Source organism: Mastigoproctus giganteus, chromosome 5 (assembly GCF_048544385.1).
Source record: "Mastigoproctus giganteus isolate SK-2022 chromosome 5, ASM4854438v1, whole genome shotgun sequence".
NCBI classification, from domain to species: Eukaryota; Metazoa; Arthropoda; class Arachnida; order Uropygi; family Thelyphonidae; genus Mastigoproctus; species Mastigoproctus giganteus.
Genome location: NC_143579.1, coordinates 205056572 through 205074765, shown reverse-complemented (window position 1 = coordinate 205074765; position 18194 = coordinate 205056572). Strand labels below are relative to the sequence as shown.

The 18194-nt window shown below is 34.9% G+C and overlaps 1 protein-coding gene across 1 annotated transcript in view; it reads left to right on the top strand.

The window, feature by feature from the left end:
- Window positions 1-18194, top strand: part of LOC150086026 (ankyrin repeat domain-containing protein 13D-like) — a 204548-nt gene that overhangs the window by 44912 nt on the left and 141442 nt on the right. The window contains exons 4-5 of the mRNA XM_090373656.1: window positions 6725-6770; window positions 17739-17792. Coding sequence (XP_090229782.1) covers window positions 6725-6770; window positions 17739-17792 — 100 coding nt within the window. The remainder of the gene's footprint in view (window positions 1-6724; window positions 6771-17738; window positions 17793-18194) is intronic.

Sequence of the window (18194 nt, the reverse complement as noted above, 5' to 3'; positions counted from 1 at the left end):
CAGAACGCCCTAATTTTTTAAGAAAAGAAAAATCAAAACTCGAAAGAGGTAAACAAGCCACCCACAAAAAACAGACAGACTCAACTTCCACCCACAGAACTAAATAATGGAACAGATCATACAGTGGAATTGCAGAGGTTTTCGCAGCAGTATTGATGATATTTATGAATTAATTCACCATTTCAAACCCGCTGCTATGTGCTTACAAGAAACAAATTTAACACCAAAAATCTCCATTTCAGTCAAAAATTATACCATCTTCAGAAAAGATCGATCTGAAACTAACAGTCCTCATGGAGGAGTAGCTGTACTTGTGGAATCAAGAGTCCCTTCCAGGCACATCCCTTTGAAGACACCATTAGAAGCTGTTGCAACGCGGATAGTTATCGGTATCACATTGACAGTGATCTCGATATATCTTCTGCCAAACCATCCATGCACATTTCAGGATCTGGAAAACCTTATTTCTCAATTACCATCTCCGATCTGTCTATTAGGCAATTTTAATTGACATCATCCATTGTGGGGTTCACTGGTCTCAGATGGACGTGGCGAACTTATTGAAATGCTACTTGATAGAGAGAATCTGACACTGTTGAACACTGGCTTACCCACCTACATCCATTTTCCTACTGGGTCAAGCACTGCTATCGATCTCTCAATCTGCTCTCCGATCCTGTTCCCAACCATAGAGTGGACAGTACACGACAATCCTCTAAACAGCGATCACTTTCCGCTGATTTGTAGCATTCAGTCCATCCATTTCAAACAAACACAAACAAAAACACAATGGAAATTTTCCAAAGCAAACTGGACAAAATTTACCAATCATGTATCTTTTGATGAGGATATCATTACATCTTTTCCTATTGACGCTGCCACCGAATATATTACAAAGCAGATACTAACAGCTGCATCAGCAGCCATCCCAAAGTCTCAAATAAGAAACCATCGGCATACCAATCACTGGTGGAATGGTGATTGCAATAAAGCGAAAAAGGAAAAAAATGCAGCATGGAATACCTTCCGCAAATATCCCACCACTGCCAACCTTATTAACTACATGAAACTGAGAGCCAAAGCTCGTTTCATCCGGCGAAAGGCCAAAAAAGATTCATGGGTAAAATTCGCCTCCTCAATCAACAAAGATACTGATACCCGAATAATCTGGGAAAAAATAAAGAAGCTAAGTGGAAAATATCATGTACCACCTTCTCCTATTATTAACTGGAATGGGAAGGAGATCTCCTCTCCTGGAGAGATTGCCAATGCCTTAGGAACTGTGTTCTGTGAATTATCTGCCTCAAGTGCATATCAACAGTCTTTCCAAAAAATTAAAGCCGGAATAGAGAAAAGGAAACTGAACTTCAAAGCTAACTGCCATTTACCCTATAACCAACCATTAACAATTTCTGAACTGAAAGAAGTTATGTATACCTCAAGAAACAGTGCCCCTGGCCCTGACGGAATTTACTATATAATGCTTCAACATCTCAATTAGAAATCACTATCTTTATTGCTTAAACTTTACAATCGGATATTCTCAGAACATATATTCCCGACCTCCTGGCAACATTCTTATATAATAGCTATACCGAAACCTGGAAAAGATCACTCGATTCCGCACAATTATAGACCAATTTCTCTTACCAGCTGCTTGAGTAAGACTTTGGAAAAAATGGTTCACCATCGTCTCACATGGTATCTTGAATCCCAAAACATAATCAGTAATAATCAATTTGGTTTCCAAAAGAATAGATCATCCCTAGACCTCATGACCAAAGCCGAATCCAACATAAGAAATGCATTCATCAGAAATCAACATCTCGTCGTGATATGCCTTGATATAGAGAAGGCTTTCGATACCACATGGCGATATGGCATCCTAAGAGATCTCCATTCTATTCATATGAGAGGGCACTTACCATATTTTATTCAAAGCTTTCTTCGACACAGGTCTTTCCAAGTTAAGTACCGGCAGGTTTTATCTCAAACATATATACAAGAAGAAGGAGTCCCACAGGGGTCTGTTCTTAGTGCCACTCTGTTCTCACTACAAATAAACAATATTACAAACTGCATTCCAAACACCGTTGACTCATATCTCTATGCGGATGACCTTACCATATCCTGCCATTCCCAGAATATGAACTATATCAAGAGGCATCTACAAATATCCATAAACAACATTGAATTATGGATGGCACAAAATGGATACAGACTGTCAAGCCACAAATCAACAGCCATACATTTCTGCACAAAGCACAGAATGCATCCTGAACCTGAGTTGCACTTGGCCAATCACCCTATACCAATCGTGAACAGTATTCGGCTCCTAGGGCTAATTTTTGATAAGAAATTAAATTTCCAGGAGCACATAAAATATCTAAGAACCTCTTGCGCAAGGAAAATGAATATACTCCGAGTAATCTCCAGTACATCTTGGGGTGCAGATCGCTGTACCCTGCTCCACTTGTATAAGTCCCTAATTAGATCTCGGCTAGACTACGGGGCACCTGTTTATGACTCAGCTAGGGAAAGCACCTTAGCGCGTCTTGCGCCCATCTAACATTCGTCTCTTAGGATAGCCCTAGGTGCATACAGAACATCACCGGTTCAAAGTCTTTACGTTGAAGCTCACGAACCTCCACTTAGCATCAGAAGAAAAATGTTACTGATGAATTACTCAGCTAAAATTAAAAGCCTCCCTACTCATCCTGTTTGGCCACTCCTGCATGATCCTCTGTGGAAAACTCACTGTAGAAATAAACCCAGAACAATTCAGCCTGCTGGTATCAGACTGCAGATTCTAGCAGAAAGCTGGAACATCCAATTCGATAATATCCTCAGAGAATCAAAAGATCCAGATCCCCCATGGTCTACTCTCATATTTTCTTCTCATGAATACCTTGAGCAATGGGGTAAAAGTTCCATAGCAAATATTAACATCCAACAACTACATTATGCTCATACACAAAAGTACCCCGGATTCACCAAGATCTATACTGATGGTTCCAAGTCTGACAATCAAGTGGGTGCAGCTGCTGTCTTCCCTAATTCAACTATCTCATTTTCACTTCCAGTCGAATGTAGCAGTTATACCACTGAGCTTCATGCCATTAAGCTTGCTCTTGAAAATATCTCACTGCTGTCAATAAATAAAAGTATAGTATATACCGATTCACAAAGTGCTATTTTAGCTTTGAAAGGTATTTCCTCACCTACCAATCCTTTATTAAAACTCATAAAACATAAGCTGATGCAGCTTCATGAGCATAAACACACTGTTATCTTTTCTTGGGTCCCAGGCCACAGTGGAATTCCAGGAAATGAATGTGCAGATGATGCTGCAAAGCATCCTTCTAATATAGCCTCAACAAATGATCTAGTCCCATATCCTGATTACAGACACAAAATTCAGAAAACATGCATGGAACAATGGACACTTCTGTGGAAAATGCAAACAAATAACAAGCTATTTCAAATAAAATCTGAACCACAATTATGGACTTCTAGCCTTCGTAAAAATAGAAAAGAAGAAGTAATCTTAGCCAGAATCCGAATAGGTCACACTCACCTCACACATCTCTATCTGCTTACAGGGAATGATCCTCCTCAATGTGCAAACTGCTCACAGCCACTTACAGTAAAACATATACTTGTCGAATGTAGCTTGTTTAACAAAGCCCGACGAATGACTTTTAGTTCCATCTCAGATCTGCAACAATCTCTGTCTCTCAATAGCCTCATAGGTAAAGAAGCAAATCTCTCTGAATTATTTCTCTATTTAAAACAAATTAAAGTGTATGATCGTTTTTAACTGCTGTACAAGCAGTTCCCGTATGTAAAGTCAATTGATTTGGGAGGTGCAATATGGCCTAAGTTGCCCTTGCACCAAAAAACACCACAACAACAACATTTTCCACCACGAATACATTTGTCGACTAATGTATGCTGTGCATTTGAAGTCGCTAAACCCGTGTTGCTGAACTAGATAATTTGCCTTTTCTTGCAAAATCAGACCTGATATTGGCAAATTAGATGCATGCATTTGTTGGTACCACTCGAAAAGTTTTTTTCAAGCTCCTCATGTTTTGCATCATGAATTCGTTTCCTGTTTTTCATTGCTGCTCCAGTGTCATGCACTTCTTCAAGTCTTTTTTGGTTTTTCAGTATTGTAGATAAAAGGAAGTTATATTCCTTTGCAATGTCCGTTTTGCTTCTTTCCATCCTATCAGCCTCTTGTATAAATTTTAGTTTAATTTCCAGACTTAATTCTGTCCATCTACATTTTGTCGCCATAACACTGCTAGGTAAGATTTAATATAAACAAATTTTAAATTAATTTAAAGACACAAGTTCCTAAAAAGACATCAGCTCAGATAAAATGGCAAAAAAAATAGATTGCTGTATATGATAGCAGAAGACTCTTTGAACTGGGGTAACAATTGCAACTGACTTTATTCCCCTGGAGAGCAAGGGAGTGCATGTAAACAACTTAGAAAAACTTTTTATTTTTTTGTTAATTTAACAACTCATCCTTCAGAAAGATGTTTTTCAGAGTGCACTTGACGTTGTAGCTACCATAAACTGCTTTTGTTTACACAAAACTAATTTCTAACAAGTCAGTGCCATCCTTTGGGAAGTAGGGAGCCAGGTGGCTGGGGCCAATAATCAGATTGCTCTTCAAAGATTTGTATTAAACATACAAAATGACAATATTTATTTCTCACAGAGTGAAAAAGAACTTTGTAATACATATTAACCGAATTTTGTAATAAATGAATATATTTACATAGAAAAGCCTATCCTTTCACAGGGGAATGGTATGTGCTTCATATAAACGAGTACTTTTTATACACTGAGTTTTGTATTAACGAGATTTTACTGTAGTAATAACTCTACTTAAGAAGCCAAGAAATACCCAAGTCAGTCATAGTCATCCTTCCTGTAATTAAATCCCTGACTTTTTCCTTTGACCATCAAAATTTCTTTGAATATTATCCATATTTTACGACATGATCAATCCCCACTATCTGTTCCTGAACTGTCATGTTTTGATACTGTTTGGATCCTTGGTGAGAACTAGGTCAAGGTTATTTGACCCCTTATTCCTTTCTCTAATGTGTTGAAGTAAATAGCACTCATCTGGTTGATTCAAGAAGTTACTCCTGCTTTGTATACTGCTTGTTCATGATTTCCAATCTGTAAGAGGGGAATTAGTCTCCCATAATGATGTGCTCACTCTTGCTTATCCACTCAAGTTGCCTAAAGGGATTTTTATCATACTCTTTAGAATTGCTTGGCATGTAACACCCCCCCACTATCATATGAGTGACAAGGTCTACTACTGATAAAATATGAGTTTGAATTTTTTTCAGTTTTATATGTGGAGAAACTGTTATTTATTTTTTGTTGTTCTTCTTCACCATTTAGAATTTAATGCACTGCAAATAGTTGTGTTAATTAATACTAATATTTAATAACAGTTGGTTTTCACACAAAATGTGATGGCTTTGCTTATTCTTTTCTTGAGGAGAGAGAATTTGTATGATTTCTTGAGGAATGAGAATTTGTATGATCCATTGCTTATTTATTTATTATTATTTTATTTTTAATTCAGAAGCTTTCAATGCCAGATACATTTTGTTTATAAGCCTTACTTTTCAAATGCTCATGTATTAAACTGAAGTGCATGAGTATGTACATGTATGGGTATCCACTGTTATGGCTTTTTATCAGCTGCAGTAATATTAATCAGTTTCTTCAACAGATTTAATTTTATCAATCTCAAATAACTACATTCATGTAACAGCAATTAAATGATCTATATTTCCAATTGTTTTTAAATTTCTCTCTCTCTTGGTGTAACTTTCCAAAATTGACCTAATAAATGCTCTAAGCCTGTCTTTCAATAACAGTTTAGCTGGTAGGACTTACATCTTTCTTTTATAACACAGCCAAGAAAAAAATTGCTGTTTAATGAAAAACATTAACTGCCCTCTTGCTCAAATTATGAACCTGAGGAAGCATGAATTTAAATTGAGAAAAGACAGTTGTAGAATAGATGTGTGGAAATTTGCCTTTAGCCAGCAGATAGTTGATTGCTAGAACAAACTTCCATCTGTCATTGTGGAAGTTGATAGTTTAAATAAATTCAAGGAAGAACTGGACAAACTTTTAGAGGGAATGGATATGTGAATTGTTTTTTTTTTTTTTTTTTTTTTTTTTTTTATTGCTAATGCTGCATAAGCTTGCTTTCTTGCATTATATGCCTCTGCTACTACTATTAGATCTGACTTTTGCAATTCTTATTAAAATGCACTTTATGCTTTTTCTAGTTTCTAAAGTTGCATATTTATACTATATAACTACTTAAAAATACTATATAACTATTTAAAAAATTATACATTGCTGTTTTTATAGGTTAGAGTGATGCTTTTTAACCTGCATTAATTACACACTAAAAATTTTAACTGATGTTTAAACAGGTGGTATATTTGTATGCTGTTGTGTTGTCATTGATCTCATTTTATAAGCATGATTTTGTTACAGTTATGATTTTCTCCTACTTATTATATGCAACCAGCAGATGCTCAAATTAATAATTAACATTTTTCTTTGCTAACTGTATTTGATTCTCTTTGCTTTTCTTGATAACCAACAATGTAATTAATCCTGGTTTTTTTTTTTTTTTTCTCTCTCTCCCTTTCTTCTCCTTCAGACTCCAGATTTTTATGTTGAGATCAAATGGGAATTCACTAGCTGGGGTAAGATAAACTTTTTTATTTTATCATAACCATGCCACTCCTAGTATTGCTCATCATATTTATTACAGCACTCCCCCAACTTTTAATCAATTAATTTTCTCTCAAGTTTGATTAAATTTAATAAGCTTTTAAATGTTTGATGAAACACATTTTTGATTGTTCTGATTGCTTTATTCACTCTCTTCCTAATTAGAGATTTTTTAGGATAGAAAGTGTTCTTCAGGAACTCTGTAAATTGTTTTCTCTCTACCTTTTTGAATGAAGGGAATGCAAAGATAGAAAATTTCTTGAAAAATTTCTTTAATTTATTTAGATACCAGCAAAACTTTTCAGTTATTAAAGATAACTAATACTTTGGTACTGTATTCAAAATGCATCATAATTCAGAAATATAAGAATGAACAGCATAATCCAGCCGTATAAGAAAGTTGTGAAACTGGCCTGTTTTTGCTGCCAGTGAGATACCAGGAACCTTGAAAGCTCTGAAGTACCATGCATTTTCAGTTAATTTTAGATTATTACTTTATTACAAATTGCTTTAATTTATTTTAACCATAGTTTTTTTAGATAGGCTAGTGAGATAACTGAAAACTATTATGATAACTGAAAATTAAATAATTTCTCAGTCAACACAAGAGCCTCTTAAAACATCCATTAAATGACATAACTCTTCTCTTTGAAAACTTTTGAATGAAGTATTAGATATTACAGCAAACCTTTTATTATCTATATTTCTCAAAAAACCTCCTATTTTGTTTTAACTAATAGATAACAGAGCTGCAATGGCTCAATACGTTCTACATTATATCAGTTAGTTAAGAAAAGGAGGATTACCTATATGATGTCTTGTAGAACACTTCGGTGCTGATACTCTCCATTGTTGAAACAACTACACAAATAGTTTACATGTATTCCACACCCTCGTAAGGAAAATCAATGATCCAATGCACCACGGAATCGGAGGCCCGTGAACCACAAGCCTGGCTCCAAAATACATTGAATCATCAACCCTAATCCTTGAGTGAGAGAATACAATGCGTATTTTAAAAAAATAAATGTTTTGAAACCAAATAAATAATGAATCCATACTTTTTTAAACTTTGAAAACAAATATTAAAACATAAAAATATTAACAATCATCTGAAACATTAAGAAACTAAGGAATTTCGTTACTTCCCTGAAGTGGACGGGGCTTTTCAACCAGGGTCATGATCACAGGAAAGTGAAACCGCTGGTATTGCGACGGAATTTTATAGCATGAGGATTAGTTGCAATCTTGGTGCATGCGCGTGAAGGACCATGAATCTGAGATGGGGTAGGGGCGACGTACGTTGACTGAATTTTGATGTAATTTAATTTCAGGCATCTCCGAGATTAATAGTGTGCTGTAATTGTGTTGGATGCTGAGAATTTTTGCTTCGTTGAAGAGAAAGGTGTGGCTTTCACTGATTGCATGGAATTGAAGTTCCGAAGCCGAGGAGCTGGATGAAAGGACGGATGTTGAATGTTGCTTCATTCTCGCATTGAGTGTACAATGAGTAGATCTGTGGTATGAGGAGTTGCAATCCTTGCAAGACACGTTGTAGACTAAATCATTTAATTGGAACACATGGAAGAGGATTGAACTTCGTGGTTTTTAAGGGCCACATGTAGTTTCGTTGGGGGTTTGGCTATGATTTTGAATTGTGTTTCTTTGATAATACTATTTAGCTGTTTGAACCATTGTTCAATATATGGTAAAGCAATAAAATATTATTTTATATTACTATTGTTGATAACTGGTATTATGTAATCTGTTTTGTGCTTGTAACCTTATTTTGTTTATAATGGGTGGGGGTAACCTCTATTTTTAAATCTGTTTCTTAGTGTTTGTATTTCTGTGTTTAGGTCTGATTCAGATGTTGAGTATTTGTAGGCACTGTGAAATTGATTTAGGATAATGGACCTTTTATAGGTGAAGGGGTGGTAGCTATTGTAATGAAGGAACATTCCAGTGTTGGTGGCCTTTCTGTATATGCTAAATTGAATTTTGTTCATAACCTGTGTGAGAGCGAAATTTAAAAAATTTAATGATTTTGTTTCGGTATTTTCAGATTCTAGTGAAAAGTTTAATCTTGCATGGATATTTTTCAGGTTCTGTAGAATGTCCTGTATGGTCCCTGCATCTGTAATGCAGAGTATATCATCAAAGTATCAACCATAGTAGGTGACTCATGGAAGAAAGGATGTTATGTGTATTATTTCAATAGTGGTAAGGTATATTTCTGCATATTGAAATAATACACACAGCACCCTTTCCTCCACGAGTAACAGGGAAGTAATGAAATTCCTTAGTTTCTTAATGTTTCAGAGGATTGTTAATGTTTTTAGGTTTTAATATTTGCTTTCAAAGTGTTAAAAAAGTATAGATTCATTATTTATTTGGTTTCAAAACATTTAATTTTTTAAAATACTTAGGATTGTATTCTCTCACTCAAGGATTGGTTGATGATTCAATGTATTTTGGGATTTGTGGGCCTCCAATTCCATGGTGCATTGGATCATTGATTTTGTCTACGAGGGTGTGGAATACATGTAAACCATTTGTGTAGTTGTTTCAACAATGGAGAGTATCAGCACCGAAGTGTTCTACAAGACATCACAGAGGTAATCCTCCTTTTCTTAACTATTTTGTTTTAACAAATTAAAAAAAAAAAAAAAAAAAAATATTAGCTTCAACTTTCCAGCAGACATATTTAAAATTTTTAAATATACAGATGTGTAGCATGTTTTGTACATCATTCAGTATTTTTAAAATAGGAAAGAAATACTTTTAAATTGCACTTTGTATTGTAATTCTTTATTTTAACGTTATAATGGGAACACCTGCAAATAACATTTTTTAAATTACAAGTACATATTTTTAAATAAATTTTAGAACAAAATTGTATACTGGCGTACTTTTTTCTTGAAACAAAAAATACACCAATTTTCATGGCCATATTGCATAAACCCTTCAAGCAAATATAATGGAAAAATTTAATGCAAGATTAATACATAGAATCTGGATAAGAAATTCCCATATATTCTGGATAAGAAGTTTTCCCCTGTATTAAGTTAGTTTGTTAAGTCCCAATTTCAACTCTATATATTGTAATGTATTATTTTCCTGCGTAGTAAGAAGTTTCCGTGAAGTTTTCCCGCATAAAATGTTTGTGATAAAGAATATACAGTGTATTATTATAACAAAGTTTTCCCTCTTAATATGTTTTTTAAATATAGAAATTCTTTATTTTCTTTATTTCCATATTTATTTCTTCACGTGTTGACCACGTGAAGCACAGTGAAGGTTTGCCCTTAAGTTCTCACGATTCTGAATTACTTAGTGGATTGTTGCAGTGTTTTATTGTAATCATGACCTTTTAAGATATGTTAAAAGGTGAACTTATAATACTGTACTTTATTTATTTATGTAGATTACCATTAGTATTTTTGGTAATTCTTTAGAGAATAACCATATTATTGTCCATCTGCCGTATTGGCTCTAATTATTCGTCCCTCCTTGGCAGTTTTATTTTAACGCTACAAATATTAATTATTAATTATAATGATTATACTAATTATATTATAATTTTCTAATTTGTAAGGATGAACTCCAAAGGAATAAAAAGAAAGGCTTTGACATTAAAAGAAAAACTTGATGTATAATAACAGTGGAATCAAATCCCTTTTGCACATGAGTCAAGGTGGCAAAAAAACTTAATATGGCAGTTTCTACAGTAAATGGAATTATGTCATGAAAAGAAGTATTGAACTCAAATGCCCTTAATGTTTCATGTAAAGTAAAAGGAGACGAACTGGAAAATATGGAGATGTGGAGAAGGCATTAGCAGTTTGGTTCAAGCAGATATCTGCTACAAATTGCTGATAGGCTTGGAGTGGATTTCATTCCTTCCAATGGGTGGATTGATAGATTTAAGAAGAAATATGGTTTAGTTTACAAAGTAATTTGTGGAGAATCTTCTAGTGTGAATATGTTACAAGTTGATTATTGGAGGAAAAGGAAACTACATGTTTTGATCAAACAATATAGAAGGTGCGATATTTTTAATGTTGATGAATTAGGACTCTTTTATAATCTACTTCCTAATAAGATTTATGCATTCAAAGGACAGAATTGCCATGGTGGTAACCTGAGTAAGGAGAGAATTACAGTGCTAATGGGGGCTAATATGGATGGCTCAGAGAAACTACCATTGCTTGTAATAGGAAAACCCAAGAAACCACGCTGTTTCAAGAATGCAAAAACACTTCCATGTAAATACAGGAACAATAAAACAGCATGGATGACCTGTGCTCTTTTTGATGAGTATTTAAGAGCTCTAGATTCAAAGATGGCAGGAGAGAGAATAGAAAAATTCTTTTATTCGTCGATAACTGCCCTGCTCATCCTAAAAACAATTAGCACTTAAACAATGTCCATTGTAGAGTTCTTCCCTGGGGATTCCCGTCAGTTGTGCAATCAATGGATCAGGGAGTAATCATAGTTTCAAAAATGCATTTTCTTAAATACCTTGTATATAAATCGCTTACCCATGGAAAACTGAATGGAAAAACTGAAAAGTTCAAAATTTCTTTGTTAGATGCAATGCCTTATTTAGAAGCATCATGGGATACACTAAGCTCCACTGTTATAATTAATTCCTTAAAAAAGGCTGGGTATTATAATGATATAGAAGAAAATGTTGATAGCATTGAAAGTGATGAACAAGAAGGGATGAATTGGATTTCCAACAGAGTAGTTTGGAATTTACAGTAATTTTTTATGATTATGTGACTAGGCACCTACGAGGTGAGACTAGGCACCTGCGAGGTGATCTGATTGAGGTGTATAATGCCTTGAATGGTTTGAGCATGCTGAATGCTGATGGGATTCTTCCTCTTGCTCAGAATAATTGCCTGAGAGGGTATAAATTCAAATTGAGGAAAGATGGTTGTAGGATAGATGTGTGGAAGTTTGCCTTTAGCCACCAGGTGGTTGATTGCTGGAACAAACTTCCATCTGTTGTTGTAGAGGTTGATAGCTTAAATAGATTCAAGGCAGAACTAGGCAAACTTTGGAGTGAATGGATAAGAAATAAGGGTTTTTTTTTTTTTTTTTTTTCCCCTTGGCTGATGCTATATAAACTTGCTTTCTTGCATCATGTGCCTTTGCTAATGCTAATGTTGATGTAGACAATGATGTTATCGCATGTAAATTGCAAAGTATTGAAGATATTTTCAATGAAGATCAAAACATGACTTTTATCATTCTCATTACCTTTCTTCTCATTGCATCCTTGTTATAATTTTGAAATCTTATTAAATCATGACTAATAAATATTGTTTTGCATTAAATGACAATTTTTTTTCTTGATAATTTTCCTACAATTCACATGATCATCCACATGTATGTGTATCTTTTCATTTTTATTCGTTTAGTTAATATTTCATACCCTTAGGTCATTTTCCCTTCTAAGAAGATTTCCCTCGTAAGAAGTTCTAAACCTCTGGTCCCTTGGAAAACTTCTTATCTGGGTTCTACTGTGTTTTTTTTTTTTTTTTTCATCTGTAGATTTCATTAGAATGACAAAGTATATTTAGTGTAGGTTATGTCAATGTCAACAGCAGGAATATAGTGGTGTCTAATATTTCAATGGCCTTACTCCAGCTTTAATACTGCTACAATCAGTAGAACAGATTGAAAGTCAGAACCATACTTGAGGAATACTAAAATTCATGTTAATATCACTGTAATGGATATTTCTAATATAAAATTTTTGCTTGAAGAAAATTTTTTCTTCAATACCCTAAGATTCTTTCCCCTTGTGTATCTTAATTATACAAAAGATTATTTAGTTACATTATACAAAATACTGATTTCTCCTTTAGCCCTGATTACAAAACTATTACTGAAAATATTCCATCAGCAACCCCAGAAGTGCAAGCCCAAAAAGGAAAGCAGCATATGTAATTTTCATCAGTCCCAAAGACAATTGCTTTCACTTTAGCTGAAATTGTGATCTGATTTCATGTTAAAGATTTAAATGTACTCTTGTTAGTAGTAGATGACTTGAAATGGAGTAAGGCATGACTGCAGGAATTGGGCAGGGGGCAGCTAATAATGAGGCTGGCATGTGAAGTTTAAGCTCTTTTTTTTTTTTTTTTGTGCAAGGAGCATAGTTACAAGGTTGTGCTATGCATTTTACCCTAGCCAAGTTGAAACATAGATCCCACATCTTGAAGAAAAGTGTACGCAAGGTTAATAGGTTGGTGAAGAAGTAATGTCACAGTGTGTCCTATACCTTAGAGCAGGATGTCAGCTAAAGTTCGTCAGCATTGTACATGCTGGTACAAACGGGTTGAGGGTGAGTCCATGGTAACCCACAGATTATCAGTAACTAGTCAGTTGGCAGGATGTCAGTGTAATGCAATTTGTATACCCTAACAGTGATAGTCACCTAGGGAAGGGCATCTTGAAACAGAAACTGATCACAGTGTGGTAAGAACCCTGCAGAACCAGTGCACAGGAGGAAAGCCGATTGGGGGGGAGATGGTAGTGGGAAGGGGGAACTTCAACACGATAAGTACAGAGAGAGCAGATAAAAAGAGAAAATTATAGGTGCCAATGGAGAGTCAAGGTGACTGACATAAGAATTAGTGAGATGCAGTAGAAGTTGGAAGGGGGGAAAGACTGCAGAATTAATTGTGTGAGGGCAACCTCTGCAAGGAGATGGCTTGTTCTGCTTGGAAGGTGAATGAGGAATTTTCAGTCAGTCATGATTGGAATTATGGGATTAGTTGGTCTGGTATCATGATTATTCTTCTGTGACCTTGAATATTTTGCCTGTTCTTAATTTTTTTAGCACAAATGTTCAAAATACAGTGGAATACTATGACTTATAAAGAGCTATATGTTTCAAAAAGACTGCCAAAACTTTAATGTCTGACTGCCAGTACAGTCAGACATCATTATAATGAAATTGAAGTGGCTAATACAAAAATTCACTACTCTACAATATATAGTCTCATTATATGTCAGTACATGTCACCTTTAAATTTTAAATTTCTGTTAAAGATAAATGTATCCTTGTTAGTAGGAATTGGGGGGGGGCTGCAGTTACACTCAAAAAATGCATGTTGTATACAGATGGAATCATGGGGAATTTACATAGCTGTAACTTGCACTATGACTGCAGAAATAATTGTATATTTAAAAACACCATAACCATTTTGCTCACACCACTGAAACCAAAAATGCGCCGCAATCACTAATGATGCAAAATGTGTGATTTCTCATAATCATACATTTCGTATTGTTTTTAAATAAAACATATGCAGGTACTGCACACATCACCACATTAGTATTAGTAAAGGAAGTTGTTTGCTTCCCCATTATTCATTGTTTCATTAATTCGTCACTGCTTGTCTCTCAACTACAAACTACAGTCCATGATAGGATCATATTGCTATTAAATCAATTTGCTTTGTGTATTTATTTCACAAAATTCCTTATAAATTTCATGGGAACCATAATGCTGTACATGAAGTGAGAGTGGAGTTGAGCTGCCATTTGTGTTTCAGTTTAGTAATATTTTCATGCTTTATTAAAATGATAAATGTGATCTTTAAGAACATCTGTGCTTTTTATGCATGTAACTAAAATTTTTTTCATGCAATTCATTTCATAGTCAAGTGAATACACATAGAGGCTGATTGATCCTGTTCTTTCATTTTTATAGGAATGTAACCTGTGACGAACAAAGGACTTTCTGTATTGGTATTGGCAATATGATGCAGGGAAGAAAGGCTTATACAACACTAGCCAAAAAATAAATAAATAATAAATAAAAAAAATCATTGCCCATCCCTTCATATAATTTGTATAAATCTTCCTTAAATTTTGAAACTCCTCATCTCCACACTGCTAGATAGAAGTTTATTCCAACAGTTGATTGCTCTTTGACTGAATGCAAATTTATGCACATCTGTTTTGCAGCTATCCTTTTCCAATTTAAATTTATGTCCTTGTGCATTTCATCTCAGAAAGAGTAAAAGATGCCATCAGCATTTAGTTCACTTAGTCCTTTTAAAGCCTTATGTACTTCAATTAGATCACTTTGCAATGCCTAGTTTCCAGATACTGCACTTAATAGAACTCCAGTATTTTTTGTTAAGTATAGCCAGACACAAAGTTCTCTGATCATTGTGGACAGGTTGCAAGGAAAGCCCATGGTGTCCTATCGATGATTTAACGGACATTTTCTAGTAGAGATAAGGATGTCATAATCCCATTTTATAAGGCTATTGTTAGACCACGCCTAAAAAAAGACGAGCTTCTTGAAAGGGTCCAAAGATAAGTAACTCACCTGGTGGGATCAGCATAAGGACTTTCTCCATATGAGGAAAGACTTCAAATATGTGGGTTGCCCAGCTTAGAAACTAGGCACCTTAGAGGAGACTTGATTGAGGTATTTAAGGCTCTGAGAGGCAAAGGTAAAATGAATGAGGATGAAATTTTCATGGTTATAAATGATTCTAGAACTAGGGGCCATAAATTCAAGTTACGGGGGGGGGATGTTTAGACTGGATTGCAGGAAGTTTTATTTTCGCCAGCGAGTTATAAATTACTGGAATAAATTACCTACGTGGGTGATTGAGGCTGACTGTTTGGGGAAATTCATAGGTCAGCTGGATAGGGAAATGATAAGTTGTTTGTTTTGTTGTTTATTATTATTTATTAATTATTTATTTTATTTAGTTTTATTATTATTATTATTATTATTATTTTGCTCCTTTTTTTTTTTTTTTTTGGCTGGTTCAGCATAAGCATTAGGCTTCCATGCATCATATGGTCATTCTTAATACCAATACTAAAATTTCACAGTGCGTGTATGTAATGTGAAATTTTACCTTGGTCGTGTGGAATATAAAAAAAAAAAAATTTGTGCACATAAATAATTTGCTATTTATGGGAGAGATTAATCTTGGAAACTGGTTCAGAATCATTCCTCTTGTTTGCAATTTATTACATTGCTAAGTCAAAGTAGTAAACTGCAAACAAGTGAAAGATTTAACACTTTATCATATATACCTTCACATTTGAATTGTCCAATTCAAATATCTTGCAAATTGGCATATATATATATATATTAATGCTTTATTTTAGTTAACTAGGCTGTTCTGAGTGATACTAAACTGGTCACCAGCTCTCACAGGTGCCATATGACCAGTTTACGTAGCTGTAATTGGTAGGAGCAGTTCATACTAAGTTACAGTATTTCCTGAATAAGTAATAACACTAAATGAGAGAGATGCTACTCTTTTTTGTATGGATTACAAATATTAAACAGCATAAAAAAGCGAGAGAGAGAGAGAGTACCTAATATACTGTCTCTCTTTAACAGATATGTGAAGTTAAACATGATATACAGGGTGATTCACTACCAGTGCGACAAACTTGCAGAAGGTGTAGGGGGCACAAAGACGAATCGGAATCACATAGCATTGCAGGGTCCGAAATGCCTTCGTCATGCGGTAGAGGACGTTGAACGGGAGGTCGTGTGAACAGCAATCCCGCTGGAAGTCAGCATTTGTGAACCGTTTCTGTTGAAGAAACCAAGTAGCAAAAGTCCTCCAGAGTGGATAATCCACAGGCTCCAATGATTGGACGCATTGCAGATGGTATGAACTCATTTGGTTTGACAGTATCCTCCATACAGTGGATTGGGAAATACCCAATCGTTGGCCTATCGCTCTAGTACTCATACTCGGATTGCCTTCTGCAAGACGTAGCACATTCTCCTCATTGTCTGGCATCCTCGTCGTTCGCTCTAGATTCATGGTACCTCTTGTGAAACAACCAGTCTCACGTAACCTTCTGTGCACACATGCGAAAATCGTATGATGAGGTGCACGCCTGTGCGGGAAACGTTCCTAGTACAAGCGCAGAGCAGCGCGCCCGTTACAGTCCGCAGCTCCATACGTGAGGTGCATGTCAGCCAGTTCAACGTTTGAATACTCGTCCATCCTACTGCCTCGGGAACCGGTTCGCAAATGCTGACTTCCAGTGGGATCGCTGTTCACGCGACCTCCCGTTCAACGTCCTCTACCGCATGACGAAGGCATTTCGGACCCTGCAATGCTATGTGATTCCGATTCGTCTTTGTGCCCCCTACACCTCCTGCAAGTTTGTCGCACTTGTAGTGAATCACCCTGTATATACAACCTCAGGATTATTTTAATGTGCAGCCCATCAGCTCATATATGTTGAGTTGCATGTCTGGTTATAATGACAAGTTGAAACTTAGCAAGCTTCTTTATTACTTGCAAGAAATTAATTGAATGTCACTACAATACAGTTCCAGATGTGGAACTGTACTGCGGTGACATTTGCATATAGGCTAAATTAACCTGTTAATTGTCTATCCATAGACATGTATACCAAAATGAAACTGAATTATTCTTAACATTTTAAATGAGAGAAATCTGAAATTTCATTGTAGTATTATTACAACATATGACTTTAAAAATATCTCTTGATTAATATTGATATGTTTTAATCTTATTCAGATACTTCAAACCAATTTAAATTGAGATGGACATATTTTGCCCTTTGAACTTGGAATTAACCAGGTTCTGCTGCATTTATAAAGCTTTTTGACTGTTTTATAATATTTTAACTTAATTGAAAAGTCAAAAATGGAGCAATCATACTTCTTCAGAAATTTCTGTTTACCATAAGAATAATTTATAGTTAAAAGAAATTGTGTTTTAGATAATGGCAAAATTACTTAGAGCTCTGCAGAACTGTAAAGAGCATACAATTATTTTGATAGTAAGCAGTATAGAATCTGATGCTTATATTCTTTGATCTACTTTTAAAAATATTTAAAAATTTTTAAATCTTATCTTGTTCTTGGAATAAGTTATATTTTTCTGTTCTCATAGTACCTTTGGTAGCTCGAATGTGCCCAAGTGATACATATAAAGTGTATAAAAGTGGTATGTATCATGATTATTTTTAAAATTTTACAGCTTTGTAATTATCCTTGCATAACAGATAAACTGAATTTGCTTCAGAATTCAGTATTTTTGTTTATATATCAAGTCATAATTAATGCTGCTTATTTCCCCTTTTTAAATAAAAATGCAACTATATTGTATATTGAATCAAGTATTAATCAGATATACATATAACTTTGTTCACTATGGCTTTGAAGCAATGAAAGCAGTATTCGACATCCAAAATGATCTTAATACCAATAATAGCAGGGATGTGAAATTTTTCCAAACCAAGCTCTGTATTTTATCAATGCATGATCTCAGCAGTACAAGGATACACATTGTTCAAATGAAACATTACACCCTTGTGATTGATCAGAGAAGACAGTTTTTTCTTGCAGT